Source organism: Nannobrachium achirus (genome assembly GCF_963921795.1).
Source record: "Nannobrachium achirus genome assembly, chromosome: 3".
Classification (NCBI taxonomy): Eukaryota; Metazoa; Chordata; class Actinopteri; order Myctophiformes; family Myctophidae; genus Nannobrachium; species Nannobrachium achirus.
Window position 1 is genome coordinate 57,943,484 of NC_137812.1, and position 18,217 is coordinate 57,961,700.

An 18,217-nucleotide genomic window follows, 5' to 3' on the forward strand; every position below is an offset into this window, starting at 1 on the left:
TTTGTGCAAGGTTTGGTGAGGATTGCAACAGTGCGTCCCGCAGGTTGAGATGTTTGTGACAGCGGTCCACCCACCCTTTAGGCAATTTTTATATGGAATAAACAATGTTACAAACAATTGTATGTGAACGTATAGAAGTTGTCTTCACAATTATACAGCATAGGCCTACTCTTCTGACAGATCCTATCCTACAATCTGAGTCATAACATGGAATTGGTAAATCATTTATACACAAACTATTATTTATTTAAAAAACAAAATTTCAATACAAAACTCAAGGTTTTTCCAACAGTTTTGTTTATTTGGCCACCATTGTTCACTTTTCCACAGCAAATTGAATATGATGGAATGCTTTGTCAAGATTCCCCTCAACCATGTACAGCTGTCATACCCCATTACCCAGCTCTGCTCAACCCTCTTCTCCCCAATCCAAAACACAACACAACAGTCATACAGTACATTCATAACCACCTTGTCCCACAAAAACTAAAGTACAATGACATGTAGTAAACTGCCATTCCAATTATCACACATGCGCACAAATGTTACGCTCACAGCTATGTTAACCACACACACACACACACACACTATCAACACACTCATTCTGAGGACAGGAGCATTGGGTAGAGCCAGGAGGATTGGGTCGGTACAGTGAAGGTGAGGGTGTGTGAGGCTGTTCCACTGTTCCCTCCCCCTCCTCAGACATAATGGACACTTCTCTCAGACAACCCAGCCCCCTAAAACACAGTCCCTCCAAGGAACTAACTGCCCATCTTCAGTAACCATGAACAATCTCTTACTGGCGTGAATGCAGTGCAACCAAACAGAACTGTTCTAGTCTCCACAAGATCCCAAGTCCGAGAGTGTGTCCACGGGCCAACTCAGCCCCAGCTCTGCCAAATGGATACAGCTGGGCATACTGGTACAAACATAACAATGACAGATCTAAAATAAAAACAAACCTTTATAGTGAAAATAAGATAATTAAATAGTTTTAACCAAACATCAACTTTTTTTTGCTTTAAAAAAATAAATCAGTAGCCATACTGAAATGAGAAACCTCAACTGAGAATATTTTTTTTAGTAAGGGAATGAAGGCAGAATGAGAAAAACGAGTTGAAACACAGTTAGCCCCAAGAAAATTGGTCTCGGCTACCGATGCACAATATTGCATTCAAGGGGCCATTTGTGCTACACAGGACATGCTCAGTTTGATGTATTTTTGTGAACTCTACCAAACCAAACAAAACAAAGCATTGGATGGCCCCAAGTCCCCTGAGAGATTAGTCTTTACAAAACCACCACACAAAACCCTGGTCCTCAGTATGTCTACCAAGGGGATAAGAACACTGGCAGCCCCCCCCATCCCATACTGGACAATGGCAGGGATCTTTTTTTAAGGGGCAAGGGATTATTATAATTTTTTCTTTTTACAGTACAATACATGAAACAAAACAAAACAGGATATTTCAATGCCATTTTTCCATTTGGTTCCAAATATACAAGGCAAACTGCTGATGTGGATCTTGGTAGAGAAGGCATTGAGGTCTTCCGTAGCGATTGAGCACCCTTCCACCGAGTTTCCCCCGGAAGGAAAAGACAAGTCCATCATCGTAGCTAGAAGGTAGAATGTCTAGGGGTGGTCGGCCAAAAGGTTTTGCCACCCATGCTGACTGACTTGACAGACTGACTGACGTAAATGTGTAGTAGGTAGGTTCACAGGAAAGGGAAGGTCCACAGGGAAGTGAAGGTGGTATTGGTGATCGATTCGGGTAAGAGGGGCTGGGGTGGGGCACACCTCTCCTTTGCCTGCTCTTATAACTCGTCATGTCCGTCCTCGCCGTCAGAATCCTCGTCCAGTTCTTCAACATCATCCATATCCTGTTGGAAACAAAGGGACCGTCATATTAATGCCAGGTTGAGGAACCCTTCATTGAAACTAGTTGATCCACATTTAAGATTCAAAAAAGAAGAAAAAAAAGAAAAAAAAAGGGGGGGGGGGGGGGTACTGTATTTCCTAAGACTTGTACTAGATAGATCAGTGGATATGGATCATACATAAAAAATGATTTTATCATCATCCACTAGGGTTAGAAGTAGAACACACTAGGAAAGTTATTCATTTTGGCTGATCACTAAGCATTAGGCCTATGCAAGAGTCTTAGAAACAAGCTCTACTGGGAGGTTTGGAAGATACCATTGACTAGATACCATGTTTAAGAGTGATTCATAATTTATAACACGTAAAGCCTAATTTATGCTCCGTCGTGCAATGGTGTCGCACCAAAAACAGACACAATGGCAAACATTTAAGCTCACACGACGCATTGTGAGCTTCTATTCTCAGCACGTGCGCGACAAAGTATGAATCGGGCTTAGCGCTCCATATATAAACGCCTAAGTATCCACACAGTCAAACACATATTCCTTAATGGGCCATCTGTGCAAATCAATTCAGCCACAGAATGTGTAACCCCTGCCTTTCATATAGGTTATGACATCATTTGCAAGGCTAGTATTCCCTCATGCCTATCCCATGGAGGTATAGAAAGCAGCTCAAGTTAAGTGCTGGACATAGTAGAAGGGGCGGTATAAGTGCTGACGATTTAAGACAGTGAATGGTATGTGGATGCTGCAGCACGGGCTGCACGTGACGTGCCAATGATTTAACCATATAGAGAGGCATGGGCCCCCAGGCAGAGCCCTGTAAACAGCACCAGCAGGCATTAGCAGACGACAGTCAGCTGTTCCGACTTCTATGGGGGTGTGGTAGTACGTGCGGGAATTAATAGATTCTAAGCTAAGGTAATAATAATAATAATCATCTTTATTGCAGTGACATAACATAATTCGTTATAATTGATTCATTTATTGTAGATTTTTCAATTATTGCTGAATTCGAGGGCAATGTCGATGCTACTTTGGCATCCAAGGGTCGGAAAACCATTCTGGATTGACCCTCTGCATTACTAATACAAACTCCCAAGTTTTTTAAAGCCAACCAACAAGATTTTGAAGAATTGCTCAATTAGTTTGCCAAAGCCATGGAAATCCCCCATTCCAGGAGAAATTCAGGAGAAATGACGATTCAGGAGTACCGCAGGAGATGGGGTCAAAATTCACGAGACTCCTGCTGAATTCAGGAGGGTTGGCAGCCCTGGATTAAAACCTTATAGAATTCTTAAAATACATCCCACTGTAAGAAAACGATGGTTTGTGCCAAAGATAGTTGGTGGTCATTTACGCAGCTCTAAAAGCTTGCACTAGAATATTTGTGGGCTAGAAGTCAAGGCTACAATTGCATTTTAATGGGACCAAAAGGTGTGCAAATGAAGAGCTTAATTTACCTCCAGATCTTCGTCCTCCTCTCCAGCTGGTGCACCACCCTCCGTACCACCACTCTCCAGGAATTTGGAGAAGCCCTCCAGCGTTCTCTCTCCATTGTAGTCGATGACCTGTTGATCAAATGTCATTACTATTAAATGTGCAAACATGTAATTTATGCAGAAACCATAGTCAATCCCCCCAATATACCAGTTTGGCAGATTGAATAGGCAAAAACTGTTAAGGTTAAAAAGTGGTTCTGAGGACAGTTACAGAGCTCTGCCTGGCCTGCAGACTCAGTTGTTTCAATCTCAACGTGATCATAACATCCCTGACAGCAGTCCATGCCCACTGTCTCCATTTCTAGGCCATTTCAGGTTCTGTTCCATTCCATGCTTCAGTTAAAACTCTAAACTTTCAGTTTTTGGCGGGCAGCCAATCCACATGGCACCCAATTAAACCTGCTGAACTGGGCAACTGGGACGTAGAGATGGCCACCAGTCCGTATAAGTGAAGGTTGTATGTATGGGAATGTCTTGTATGTATGGGAATGTCAGCATAAGAAAGGTGGTGCCACAGGGCCTGTTGGGGGGGACTCGAGCAGAGGGTCTTAAGAGGGTAAAGTAAATAATCGAGCAGGATGGTGGTCAGGTCAACTGTCAACAATGGTGAACCAACTCACAAGGCCAGCGGGCTCAGGTTTCAGCATGCGACTAGCAAAATTAAAACCTTTAATGACACTTATAACTCACTTCGGCCATGACCTGTATAATACATTTTATACTACAGTACAGTATATGCGTTGGACATTCGTATCCACACATTCAGCCTGCTTGACAAACATCTAACTGCTTGTATGAGTATGTAGCAATATCTTTGAATCCAATAAGGGAATTATTATAATAGGACAGATAATATTATGGGTGGTAGAGAAAGAGATGGCGACTGGAAGCAGAAGCGAACCATGAAGGGAGAGAACCATGAAGGCAGCGTTGTTGACACCGACAGAATAGACCAAGCACTTATAAATGAGGTCAAGTATTAAATCTCACTGTCAGGGTGAGAGGCTCAGCTTTCAAAAAGGATGGAATAGTGAAATGGCACCCCCCGCGCCACCACACACAAAGCATGAACCACAGCAACTAGTCATGGAAGTGTAACCATGCTGCGAAGTGAAGCAGCCACTCACCTTGCGGTCATCTCCTGCAGGGAAGAATTTAAGCGTGGGGAAGCTGTGGACTTTGACTGACTCAATTTCATTGGCTGTAGAGTCCATCTTGGCCACTACGATATCGTCACTGTCCTTGAACTTTTCTCCCAGCTTGTCCCAGATGGGGGCCAGTTGCTTGCAGTGTCCACACCAGGGTGCATCTGTAATGCGGAAAAACAATTAAAGATTTTAAGTTAAGTAGTACACATTAACATCAGATGTTAATGTGATAAAGATACAAACAGCCACCAGAGAGGAGTTGACACTGCTACATTTGAAATCTTACATGCAGCTAACAGCCCAGTTTAGGACACCTAGTGGGTGTTGACGCCTGACGGATTCGTTTTTTTAACCAATTCACAATTTTTTCACACCTTGCGTCGCACAGCCAATCTGACGGATATGCCCATATATGGAGATTTATGTCATCAGTAGTATATGCCCATATATGGACAGGCTGTTATGGCTGAGTCATGGTGACATGAGCATAACTGATCTAACTACTTTTCTTTTCTTACTAATTAATACATTTAAAAAGAGCATACCAGTAAGGCTCAATTCTCCCCACCTCTCTCCTGTAATTTCCTGTCTCTCTCCAATGTCACTATCAAATAACGGCCCCAAAACCTACAGAAACATTTTAAAGTTATATTAAATGTTATACTCACAGATGCATGCATAAAGCTAGAAAGCTATAGCTAAGGATGTTGTTGACATTTAAAAACAGGTGTGCCTACAGCTTAATGTCCCCCACCCACAAGCCTAGGATATACCACTTTACCAGTCAGACTGTGTGGGGGTACCCCCCAGTGAGTGACTAATCATAGCCAATATCAATGTCCAGCAATGGAAAATTCCTCCAGTTGTTAGGAAATCCTCCAGCTACTATTTGTAACGATATTTAATTTGACATCGTCTAACTCCAAGTATTAGATAACACATTAATTTGTGGAGGGAAGTTGACAGGGCATGAACTTGAACAGTGCATCATTACCTCTAAGGTATTTGGGGCTTAGTAGGGGCTAACCAAGGATGGTTGGAGATTAACGTTTCAGACACGAGAGTCTCAATATAGCGGGCAATGCAGTCTCCCTCTGATGAAGTATATTCAAAAGTGTTTGAAAATAAACACTTGAAAGGTGAACTTGTTAATCCACTCAGCTGAAATAGCTAATAAATGGTAAAGAAGGATTTCATGCTATTCAATCTACTACACCTGTGGTCAAGAGTAAACTAGTGGTATTCAAGAGACAGGAAAAGGCTCTTACAGAATTCTACAAAGACGTTCTTCTTGGGATCGAAGACAACTTCTTCAAAGTTCTTGCCCACCAGGGTATGCACAGGGGTTTTGTCCCAGTCTTCAGGAATGTCCTGGCTCATGAGGTGGGGCTGTAAAAAAGAAGAAAATATTTAACAAAAATACTGGTCCACCTCGATTTTAATCAATTAGAACCAAAATTACAAATCTTCACTGTAAGCCATTTTTTAAAAACTCAATCTATGGTGTGATTTGAAAATATAAATAGGTCAGTCCATTAAGTTAGTTAAATTAGTTAAAGACTTCTGTTGTAAACAAAGAATATTCAAATATAATTTTGACTATTTTCTAATAGAACCAACACCATCTTCCAAATGTGTTACGTTACCACATGGTGGACCACTCTTGTTTTTACCTTTAGTTTGCCCTCTGCGAATAGTGTGCAGAATGCGATAATGCTCTCAGCAGTGATGGCCTCATTCTCTGGCTTGTACTTGGTCATCTCATCTTCCAGGGTGATGAGACGGATGGCGGGGCATTCCTCCTTCTTCAGGCCAAAGAACTCCAGGATGCGCTGGTTGTCATCGACATCACTGTCGATGAAGATGAACAGGATCTGGAACACACACGTTTTAGTAGTTAGAGTCAAAGTAGTACCTTCATAGTTAATTTGGATAGCTGCCATTTGTAAAATGCAACATCCCCTGATCCCCTCATGAAAAGAGCAAAAGTACAATTAAACTACTTACCTACGGATAGTAAGAAACTTGTACCCTTGGTTCACAGAATTTCTTTTTAGACTAGATCCACTGTCCTTCACAAATATTGAGTGAATATTGATGCTACAGATAATTATATCCCCCCCTCCCAGTCAAATGAATTAACTCTTAATCTAAACTGGTGAACCTGGTTTCTGCATAAACTCCATCTCATCTTCCCTGAGTACGTCAAGCAATGCCTTGTGATTTCTGACTTGGTGGTCTATAATGAATGCATAGAAGAAAAATAAATGTTGCCTTTCAAACCTTTATTGAAGGGAGCTACTGTGTGCAAACTATAAAATGTTCTTCTGTTTTAATGTGAAGTTCAGCACCTGCTTTTAAAAGCTTTTACGGTTGTGTGCAACCTCTTTTGATCCTCCCTATAATAAATGCATGGAATACTTTTATTTGTCACAGGACATCAAGACTAGAGTCTAACCAGTCACAGGCAACATTAATTACAGTACACGCACCTTGCCCTTGAAGCCTTCTGCTGCCTTCTTGAATTGGTCCATTTTTTCCTGGAAGTCAGAAGAACCCTTTGGCACAAACATAAGGATGTGGGACTTGATTTCTCCACCGAAGATTTTAGGGGCAGTCTGGGGGGGGGAGAAACAAAAACAAAATCAGTTTCACACAATTTATAGAGTAATTAAATGGGAAACAGGAGCACATTTTCTTATCATTTTGTAGCAATGAACACCAGGTGAAAGAAGTTTTACGTGTTCCATAAATGGTGTGTGTTGGTTGTTAATAACTCTATAACCATTACCTGCTCCGTGAACTCGATAACCAGCGGAAGCTGATTAGCTTTAATGAAGGCCAGGAGGTCGGCTTTGGTAAGCTCTCCATCAAAGGTGTTACGGCCCTCATCAAACTGTGGGGGGGAAAAAACATATTTGGAGATAGAATCAGAGATTTGTCAACAAATAGAAACTGAGCAGAGCAGGTGCAGTTTACTCTGCCTTTGAACTCTACACCCAACACAGATTTCCTCAACAATACAAGCCACTTAAAATCCCAGTAAGCCTAAATTAGTTATATTGGGTATTAAGAATAGCGGAGGGTGGGTGGGGGCCAAGCTGTCACCTTTTCAGACATTGACCACAGCTATGCAACTCAAGCCCCGTAAACAGCCATAAACACGTGAAAGACCACTCTTCTTATTTACTGTTTACTTTAAATATTGGCATGCATCAGACATATCATTGCTGTTTGTGTCAGGGTAGGGTTACAAACAATGCTCCGTTGCCAGGCAATGCAACGGGGGTTAAGAGGGGGCATCAGTCCAGATGCCATGAGATTTGCTTTATATGTAAGCTGTTATTAGGGAATTATGCAAAATACAGTTATACATTTAAAAAATAATGCACATTAATACATTTTCAACTGTATACATGTTAAACTGTCCTGATAGATACAGATCTTTACCTGACATAATGAGGTTTATCAAATAAACTAGGCGTAAACAACTGGGTACAGAGTGGAGGTAAATAAATGTGGTGCAACAGCACACACACTCCTTCAGTTACCGCCGCCATGTCCATCTGATTGCGCAGTGCTGTAAAGGATGAGTGTTGGAAAACCAATACATTATTGACTCAAATTTCCAATTAATAGCCCAGCTCTATTGGAACATGACTAATTTGACTCCCAAAAACTAGATGGGGATTACGATATGGTTTTGCAGACAGAAAATGTGATGATCTGTGACCTCACAAATTAGTGTTGTGAATAACTGGGTATGAAATGTACCATCTCAGTCATATAGATCACAAATCTTTCCAGTGTTGAATATCCTAACGGGGAAGACGATTAGAATCATGAAAATAATTTTAGCTTGAGAGAGTTTTCTATTAATATAACATTTCTGTTACCTATATACTTCACGCGGTGAGCTAAACTTAGACAAATCTTGCAGCATAATGTGAGACTGTCTACAGCAGTGAAAGACCACATAGCCTCCATAAGTCCAAATGGCAGGAGTTAACAGGATCACATTACCTGGCTAATATGTGACCTCAGTCACAAGTCACCAAGCTGTCATCAAAACTCTCCTTTACATGCTCATGTTCATGTGGGGTATTGAATGCACACTCTGAGCTAACGCGGACCAGTTTGTGTAGGCAGATGGGCGGGCGCGGCGAATCTCTCTGCAAGTCTCTGGCCAATAGCATGTGTTCTCCTCCCCCCACCCCTCTCTGCTCCTCTGCTCAGCGCAGAGAACGCTGCTGCGTCATGACGTCAACACATTTGGTGCGACGCTCTCTGGACTCCGATTGGTTAGGGAAATTCTACACTTCCTCCAATAGTGATCATAACGCGATCGCCCAAGCTTCTTTTTCTTCCGATCGCCAGAAGAAGCCTGGGTTTACGAGGCTATGCATGCATGACTTTTGCCAATGAGACCACTAACTACATGTTTAGAACGTATTTACACAGTGCATGGCTAGCATATAGATCAATTTGGTTTACAAATAGGCTTCCATCTGTGCATTTCTGCTTTATTGCTTGTGTGCCACTGTAGGATACAAGGCTAAAGAGACAAACAACTGAAAGCAAGCATTCGTGGTTACCTTCTTGAAGAGGATAACACCGTCCTTGGACACCTCGAACTTTGAGTACACCGCATCCTCAGAGGTCATCCCAAATGGAATTTCATCTACGGATTCCGCTGCTTTAATGAAGGCCTTAGCATCCTCAGATTCAGCATCCTACAGCAGAGACAAGTATATACAACGCACCCGTTATGTCTCAATACATATGTCTTAACTAAAACACATTATTTGATCTGTTTGGATGTTGAACAAATATTTCAGATAATGATATTTCGCTTTCGGTTAATGAATTTTAAGTTAATTTTGTCATTTGACAAATCGAAGAAAAAAAAAAAGAAACACATGTAACAAGTAACAAAACATGAAATAAGAGAATGTATAACACATGTATACATTCTAACATACATAATGTTGAATTCTAAAAGTTTTTTGAGCAACAACATTTTAAAATGCTTGTATTTCTTGATGCTACGCAACCACTTTTAAAGTGCTTGTTGGCTAATGCTTGCTCTACTGCCAACAGTGCTTGTGTGCATCGCAGTTCAAATATCGTACATCTTCAGGAGGCGAGATGTCCTGCAACTAAAACTTTGGAATCTCAATCAAAGAGGGGAGGGATTTGAAGAGGGAACTCGCACTAGCTGGATGAAAGGAGTATTAATGTATGAATGCATTGCTGTGGTGATGTTTCCGGGGAACACACAGTATTTTACCCCTACTGGAGATAGATATGACATACATACATACATATTTAATAAATGTATATGAAAAATACATTAAAGCTTGTAGGTCTGCTATTTCCGCTATATTAATATTTTTAACATGGAAATGAGTAAAGCAATTATGAAAAAAATGTATTGACAGGGACACTACATTGATGATTGGACAGAGGTTACTTGATTTCAAAGAAACGCAAAAAAACTGCTTTTGACATAACACCAACAAGAGGCACTGGCCAACTAGTACACAAGTACATGTAATAGATTGATAACTGCTACACAGCTTTAAATTGAACTGCTTATCCTGCACAGCACTACACACATATTTTGTGAAACTTTCCGACTTAGACACTACTTAAGCCGGTTTTCCACAGGCCCAACTCCACACCACTCCACACCACACCGCCCACTTGTGTCAGGTTTTCCACTACAAGGAACTGGGTAGAGTGGTGTGAAAGTGGTACTTAACGAGGTACCAAAACGGCTCCACTCTCGAGTGGAGCCGTTTTAGTACCCCTATGCCAAGTGAGGCCAAATCAGTGACGTATACACGCTGCTGATACTGATTGGTCAGAGACAGAGTCTCACGGCTGAGCTGTGTCTTTCAACACAACAACTTGAGACAGATTTTAGTATGCAGTCACGGCTGCAAATCAAATATAAAAGCAAAGCCTGTTTGTTTTATATATCTGTTTTTAAAAGAGGACGATTAGGCAGAATTGTGTTCCCCAGCCCTGCAGTTGAGATACCACGAAGCACCAAGAACATTAACCAACACAAACAGTGGACATACACATAGGCTATATCGTCGCGAGTCACAATTATCAACGGCAAATGCGTCGGCAATCCGTTATTTTATATAGATCTGTGAGATGTCTCCTGTTTGTATTTGTAACTGCGTGTGTTGAATGGGGGAACGAATCTACAGTAGCCTACATGTACTGTACTGTACTGTTGCTGCGCTAGCATAGCCTCTACATTAGCTTACTTCTTTGTGTAGTTTGGCCAATAAAGTTATTATTTGACCATGAACATCCCGACGTTAGTCGTCACTATAGTTGTAAAGACTTGATGAACACCTGTGTGAGTGTGTGGCATCTAAAACATTGTCCACCACATCTCCGTGTTGAATGGGGAAAAGAATCTACAGTAGCCTACATGTACTGTACTGTAGCTTAGCATGTATGCTAGCGCAACTAGCCTCTACTCTTCTTTGTGTAGTTTGGCCAATAAAGTTATTATTTGACTATGTTCACCCCGACGTTAGTCGTCGCTATAGTTGTAAAGACTCGATGAAGACCTGTGTGAGTGTGTGGCATCTAAAACATTGTCCACCACATCTCTAAAAATAATTAGCGCAAGTTAGCATCTCCGTTGTGTTTACAGACTGAGGAGAGTATCCATATGTTGAAAGGGGCGTCGATTTCTTTCGGGAGTGGAGGGGAGGAGGGGGAGAGGGGAGGAGGAGAGGAGGGGGGGGTACTGTAGTGGAAAACCTACATAAAAAATGCGGTGCGGTGTCGTGCCGTGTCGTGTAGTGTCAGGCTAAAAAGTGGTATGGAAAACCAGCTTTAGTCTGTCATTTATGTTGGTACCATTTACTTGTTCTAGGTATAGAGATTTATTGAGCAAATAAAGCAAGTTGTCAGATTTGGGATTTGATGATAAACATAATTATATAAGGAGAAATAATACACATAATGAACATTTCAACTGAAAAGTTAGGTTATAGCCAATGATCTTCAACGCCATGTATACAACTCTTTCCCTGTCTCCTCTGATGAGTGTTTTTTCTTTTTTTTTTTTTTACCACACTGACTATGACTGGAAGGCAAGGACACCCTCCACAGTAGCTCTGCAGAAGTGCATCACCACCTTCCCTGGTCAGCATTAAAATCCATAACCACAAATAACGATGCAATATATATGAGATTCATTGTTTTAACCATGACACAGTTAATAAAAAGGGGGGGGGGGGAAGAAAAGAATATCTAGCATGGCATTTTCAAAAATGGGGAAAAGGGGACAAAAAGAGGTCAATAGCTCACCTTGAAGAAACCAATGACTGCCACCTCGTTGTCAGCGATCATGGACTCCGCCTCTGTGACCTCTGCCAGAGTGGCCACAGCTGGGCCTGTGCGCTTCTTAAGCCAGTTGACGATGTCATCAGCCTGCCTGCCAGCTGCAAGAAAATAAAATACATATTTACAGTAGCTGCAACATGCAGTTACAAGTCGCTTTTGATAACACAAAGTCCATTCAGATTACAACTTAGCTGGCTTTATTTGAATCAAATTGACATAGCAGAACAGACACAGAGCAGGAACAATGTACATGAACTTCTTATAATGCCCAACACATCATTTGTGTAATATTATTTCATTATTAGACTTGCAGACAATGCAGAGGACACCATTTTAATAATACTACTTAGTCTGTATTTAATAATTTGGTTCCATTCACTTTGCCATGTTCGACTTGTATAGATTTAGTTAGTTTAACCTCTGCTGGTGAAGAGTGAGCCAGTCAGGCTCACACTTCAGTCAGCAGAGGTTACACTAACCACAGTGAAAACAGTGTTTAAGTGAATTGTCGTTTTGGTTCCATTCACTTTGCCATGTTCGACTTGTATAGATTTAGTTAGTTTAACCTCTGCTGGTGAAGAGTGAGCCAGTCAGGCTCACACTTCAGTCAGCAGAGGTTACACTAACCACAGTGAAAACAGTGTTTAAGTGAATTGTCGTTGTCGGGTGGAAACCTTGTGTATGTCCAAAACCTTCCTTTTTTTGTTATTTAAAAAAAAAAAAACGATTGAAAATAGTGAAAATAGCAGATCTACAAGGACACAATGCCCATTGTGTGCTTGTAGATCCGCTATGAGATACGAGGTTTCTGCCCAACAGTGACGAAATGTACACTGCCTTTACTGTGGTCAGCTTGAATATAGAAACGAGAGACACATCCTGGATATACCGTTTAACCCAAAGCTAAAACAGAATGTTAAAGTTTTAGGTAAAAATAACTTAAAATTATTTTATTTTTCATTTTGTCATCTTCAAGTTATCCAAACATTTCAGAATCATATTTCCTTTAATTTCCATTAATTGGTTGTCCCTGTACATTATATGAACACATTTTAATAACACCTTTTATTATAATATACGTGACATTTAAATAATAGAATGCTATTAAAATAGATATTTTCAGTGCTGCAACAGGGTAGTAGCATTGCTACTGCGGTAGTGCGGTTCCCTAAAGACAACACCAGAGACAGCTGCCTACAGTATGAAGGGATTCTGCGTGTGTTTTTTTTAGAGCACTTCTTTTAGCCCTCAGACAGTGAGTAGCAGAGCACTAGTTTACTGGCAGGGAGTCATGGCAGTCCCCACTACGTGACCTCCCAAAACTCCCCCTGCTTTTCTAGCCATAAACAGCAGCCAGACGAGGAGGGAACAGGGAACGTGAGGAACTGCACATCGCACAGCTGGGCTGAGGGTGGCAGCCCGCATGGGAGGAACGTGTGAACCCCCCTCCATTCCACCACAGTCATGTGAGGCCAAAGTCATGAGCTCATTGGTCCAATTATTATGCTGTTACGGGAGTCACATTACCAGGATAAAGGAAGACTGGCTACACCAGTCTGCAGAATGGTATAATAGATCATATCTACACATTTGACTAAGAAAGAGATTATCCAAGTTGACATAACTTTGCTCCAAATGACCCTCCCATTCTTTGAGGTTGTTCAGGAGGCCAAATATTGTTTAATATAGAGATTAAGAGAGGGCTCAAGTAATTATTATAATGGGGGAAACCAAGATAGAATGAACTGTACAAATATTTACACAGTCATTTCAAAGTCAACTTTTAACTGCATTATACAGGGAAAGATTATATTCTGAATCCCTGGCAAGCCTCCAATTGATCTAAATAGAGTGAAAGTAACCATTAAGACACAATTATACTGCAACATTGAACGCCATTCTTATCTAGGCAGATATATGCTAAGACAACGGCAAAGCTCACCAGAGTACTCTTTGGGTGACTCCTTTTCTCCTCCCTTGAAGAACTTGATGGTTGGGTATCCCCTGACTCCAAACTCCTGGGCCAGCTCCGTCTCTTCTGTGGCGTCCACCTTACCCAGGCGGATCGCTGAACCCTCCGCCTTCAGCATGCCAGCAGCCTTGGCATACTCTGGTACCAGAGCTTTGCAGTGACCGCACCATGGGGCGTCTGAGAAGGACACAGCAGACTGGAATTAACATACTGTAGTACAGAGAAGAGCTGTGCTTGAAAGACTGCTGGTAGCCCAAATTCATGAATGTGTTGTTTTGAACTTTAAAATAAATTAAATAAAACTAACTAAGGAACAAATATAATACATTAATTATAAAGAGCAGTAACAGGACAAGGCCCTCCAACTAAGATTAAATACAAATGAAGGTTGGTTTTATAGGATATGTATGGAGGGATATCATGCATATAATAATAATTTGACAATTTCAAGAGAATTATTGATATGTATCAATAGACAATATGCTGCCATTCTTGTGTGGGGCAGTTAATAATTGCAGTAGCTGAACAAATAATATTGATTAAGAAGCTATGGTACAGAGTGCTAGAGCTGTTGTTGGATGGTCAAAGTCTAATAGTCATTTCCCGTATATGACGCAGCATTCACTATCCACAAGATCTTCTGGTAATATGTAAATCATTTCCTCAGTCGGTCAGTCCAAAAAACTTCCCATTTCGAATCAACAAAGGACAGACAGACAGGTGAACGTGCATAGTATAGTACACGTCAACTTAGAACCTCATCCAACCCCAACAAGGTCCCGCCCCAGCCTGATAAATACGTGGTCAAACAAGGATTCCACCCTCCCATATTCCCCCCCATTGGTGAATTCTAATCGTGGGCCATTCTGACTGGCCCACGTCTTGTCATCCAGCTAATGAATTGGTCAATAGTTTGACACCAGTGCTGCGGGATGGGCCCGCAGGGTACTGAAACTGGCCTATCAAATAAAGTGCCCTCTTGGGGGAAAAACACACCAGGCAGCCATAACTAAAAAGATAAGAACTGCACAAAAACGACACATAGCCTAGAGCTCCAGTAAAACCCAGCCATCACATTTAGAAGGTGCAGCAACAAAAATAAAAACAGGAAACCACTTCCAGCAAATCGAAAGTCGAGTAGCTCCTGAAAGCCACACGTCATGTTAAAAACCACTGGCACATAACGACACGCCTATCAAATACATGACCATTATGCTTTAACACATTAATTACCCCACTAACACACATCAACCTATACGACACGCATATTGTGCAGTATGTGGCTGTGCAGCCTTTCATACGTTACATTCCAGCACCAAGTGAACAAAAAGCTCGTGCTGTGCTGGTATGGATTTTAGAAAATAAGTTTTTTTTCCCCCATCGCCCATGGAGAGCAGTTGAAATGGTTGAGATAACAGTATGAAGTTGATGACGAGCTATGGTTCAGCAATCAGCATGATGCACATCACATTGCACAACACAGGTTAACATTGAGTTGACAAGTTAGCCAACATTAGCCTAGCTGATCTAACTTGAGACCCATGTTCCATCCATTCCATCCATATGTTCAAGCAAGCAATGCAACATTGCATGATGCTGAATGATGCAGCAGCTGGAGTACATGGCTACAATGTTGCTGCAAACACAAAATAACGGAAACAATGTTAAATACTGCCGTTATAGCGGCGCAGCAGTTAACTTGTCAATCGGCACGTCAAAGTTTGCCGCTAGGTGAACCCGGCTAACGCTCACTATAGCCAAGCCAAGAAGAACTGACCATAGCCCTCAGCCAGTCAATGAAAGGCTAAACCATCCGCTTTAAAGGTGTTAAATGTTTTTGTGACTTACAGAATTCCACCAGAATGTCGGGATGAGCCGCCAGCGCCTCATCGAAGATACTTTTCTTCAGCACCAGGACATCATCTTCCTCGGCGATCTCAGCCCTGCTGGCCGCAGCCAGTGTGCAGAGTAGGACAAACTTCAGCATAGTTCACACGGCGAGAAGCTTTTTCTGACAGACAGACAGTGGACGTGTAGCAGACACGCGGGCGTCTCCTTTTGAGCTGAAACTCCGCTTAAAGAATCGGCGTTGTGTGGGGTTTTAAAGTGGCAATAGACGCGGCGTTGTGTTGTTGTGTCTACTGCTACTAACGTGGCATTGCGCGCAGAAGGGGCCGGCGGTAGTGCGCATGCGCATTTATCAGGTCGAAAGCTGTTCGTGTTGAAATGTGACTGGACGACGACCGAGCAGACCTGGAAGTGAATGCATCATCACCATCATCACACACCAACCAACCTCCTTTCACTGTGTGTGCACAAACTAAACTTGGAGAAGTTCTCTGGCGTTTCTAGCGTGAAGTGTACAGTGTGATTGAAATGCAAGTAGTAGGCCCAGTATCGTTTCCCCCCCCCATTCTTTTGGGGCCATCAATATGAGACAGTGGTTCCCAAAGTGGGGAGCCCACTTTGTATGAAATAAGTTTAAAGTTGTTAAACTGATTTTGATGCTATATTAGTTTATGGTCCCCTGCCCTGGAGCCCCCCTCAAAGACCCCTGGGGGTCCCTGGACCAAGCTTTAAAGCAGTAGTTCACCCTCAAAATGTTTTTTTTTTATTATTCACCCCATGGAGACTTGAGTTCAACAAAAACATTTTTTGTCACGTCACATAGTCGGAGGCCTTAGGGATATTTCGTGCCAATCGGTCTAAAAGCGCCACATTTTGCACAGATGTAGCCCAGGGCTTGCTCTAATGATTTAGCTAGGGCGCCCGAGTCGGCGACCTTCGGGGTCGCCACAGCGGCCAAATCAAGTTGGGCTCCCATCGACTTTCTATACAGGAGGAAAATACCCAGAAAAAACTTTTTTTTTCTGGGTATTTAAGTAGGATGTGAGGGGTCTAACTAGGGGTTTGTCATAATGCTGACTCAATTGCAAGCATTTGTTTTGCACAAAACACTGATGAAAATGATGAAAAGTTTTTTTTTCTTTTTTTACAAAACAAATGCTTGCTATGTTTTTCTGGGTATTTTCCTCCTGTATAGAAAGTCGATGGGAGCCCAACTTGATTTGGCCGTTGTGGCGACCCCGAAGGTCGCCGACTCGGGCGGGCGCCCTAGCTAAATCATTAGAGCAAGCCCTGGGCTATATCTGTGCAAAATCTGGCGCTTTTAGACTGATAAGGCCCCCGACTAAACACTTTTGCGTCATTTTTTGTTTTTGTTGCATGATTCCTAACTTAAGACAATAATCTGATTAAATGTACCCCCATTGATTCCGGATGGAGACACAAGCATTCGTAGACATTCAAAGTGTCTATGTGTCCTCATTAGGCACTTACTTGTCCTAACACCAACAGCCCCTCTCACTCCCCTGAGCCAGGGTTCATGTGGTGGACAGTCTGGACACTTTCGTCAAAATTCAAATTTCAAAGAGCTAGCCCTAAAGGTATAGTGCTGTGGTCCTGAAAGTGGGTTGATTGAAGGTGGTCCGAATGGACCATTGCAGGTCCATGAATGTTTTGTAAACATAAAAAATAACCCTAACCCTAAGCCATCAGCTGGGTGAAGCTGAAATTGCCCCTGCAGGATCAAAGGTCTCCCTTGAGTCCCTTACCTTCCCAGTTCTCTCAAACCTCCTAATGAATGCACTGACCTGCTAGCTGATCCAATGTGCTACAGGACAGACACAAAAGCCTCTATAACAACTTCAGTGTAGAAATGCAATGAAATGGACAAAAAGGCCAACCATTGTAAATTTCATTTCTATTCAACTCCCAAAGCACGCACGCACGCGCGCGCGCACACACACACACACACACACACACACACACACACACACACACACACACACACACACACACAAAATAGTAATACAAGATGCGACACCGGGCAGTATCACACACCACAAGACAGGTTTAGAAGTTGATTAAGCTAACTCAGAGAATATAGGCCTATTAGGTAACACACACACACACACACACACACACACACACACACACACACACACACACACAAAATACAAGATGACACCGGGCAGTATCACACACCACAAGACAGGTTTAGAAGTTGATTAAGCTAACTCAGAGAATTTAGGCCTATTAGGTAGCCTGTTAATACACGTTAACGTGACCTATAGCTAGCTTGTTCCTACATGTTTACGTGACCTTTTAGCTAGCCTGCCAGTACACGTTATGTGACGAGAAGATATGAGTTGCAACCCTATAGTTAACAATAAGGTTGTAACATAATATAGAAAAGGAACAAAAAAGGAACAGAGTATGATATGAATAAGTACAATAATTGCGTCAGGTCACAAGTTACTATGAAAAGC

At 42.0% G+C, this 18,217-nt stretch overlaps 1 protein-coding gene across 1 annotated transcript; it reads right to left on the minus strand.

Moving 5' to 3' along the window:
- Positions 1-279: 279 nt before the first annotated feature.
- Positions 280-16,073, minus strand: p4hb (prolyl 4-hydroxylase, beta polypeptide). The gene is made up of 11 exons (XM_080722270.1): positions 15,735-16,073; positions 13,857-14,063; positions 11,879-12,012; positions 9,130-9,267; positions 7,326-7,430; positions 7,027-7,152; positions 6,208-6,408; positions 5,803-5,923; positions 4,514-4,695; positions 3,348-3,455; positions 280-1,881 (listed from the first exon to the last, which is right to left on the minus strand). Exons 1-11 carry the CDS (start codon positions 15,871-15,873, stop codon positions 1,816-1,818), a joined length of 1,527 nt encoding a protein of 508 aa, XP_080578396.1. The 5' UTR covers positions 15,874-16,073; the 3' UTR covers positions 280-1,815.
- Between the last annotated feature and the right edge of the window lie 2,144 nt (positions 16,074-18,217).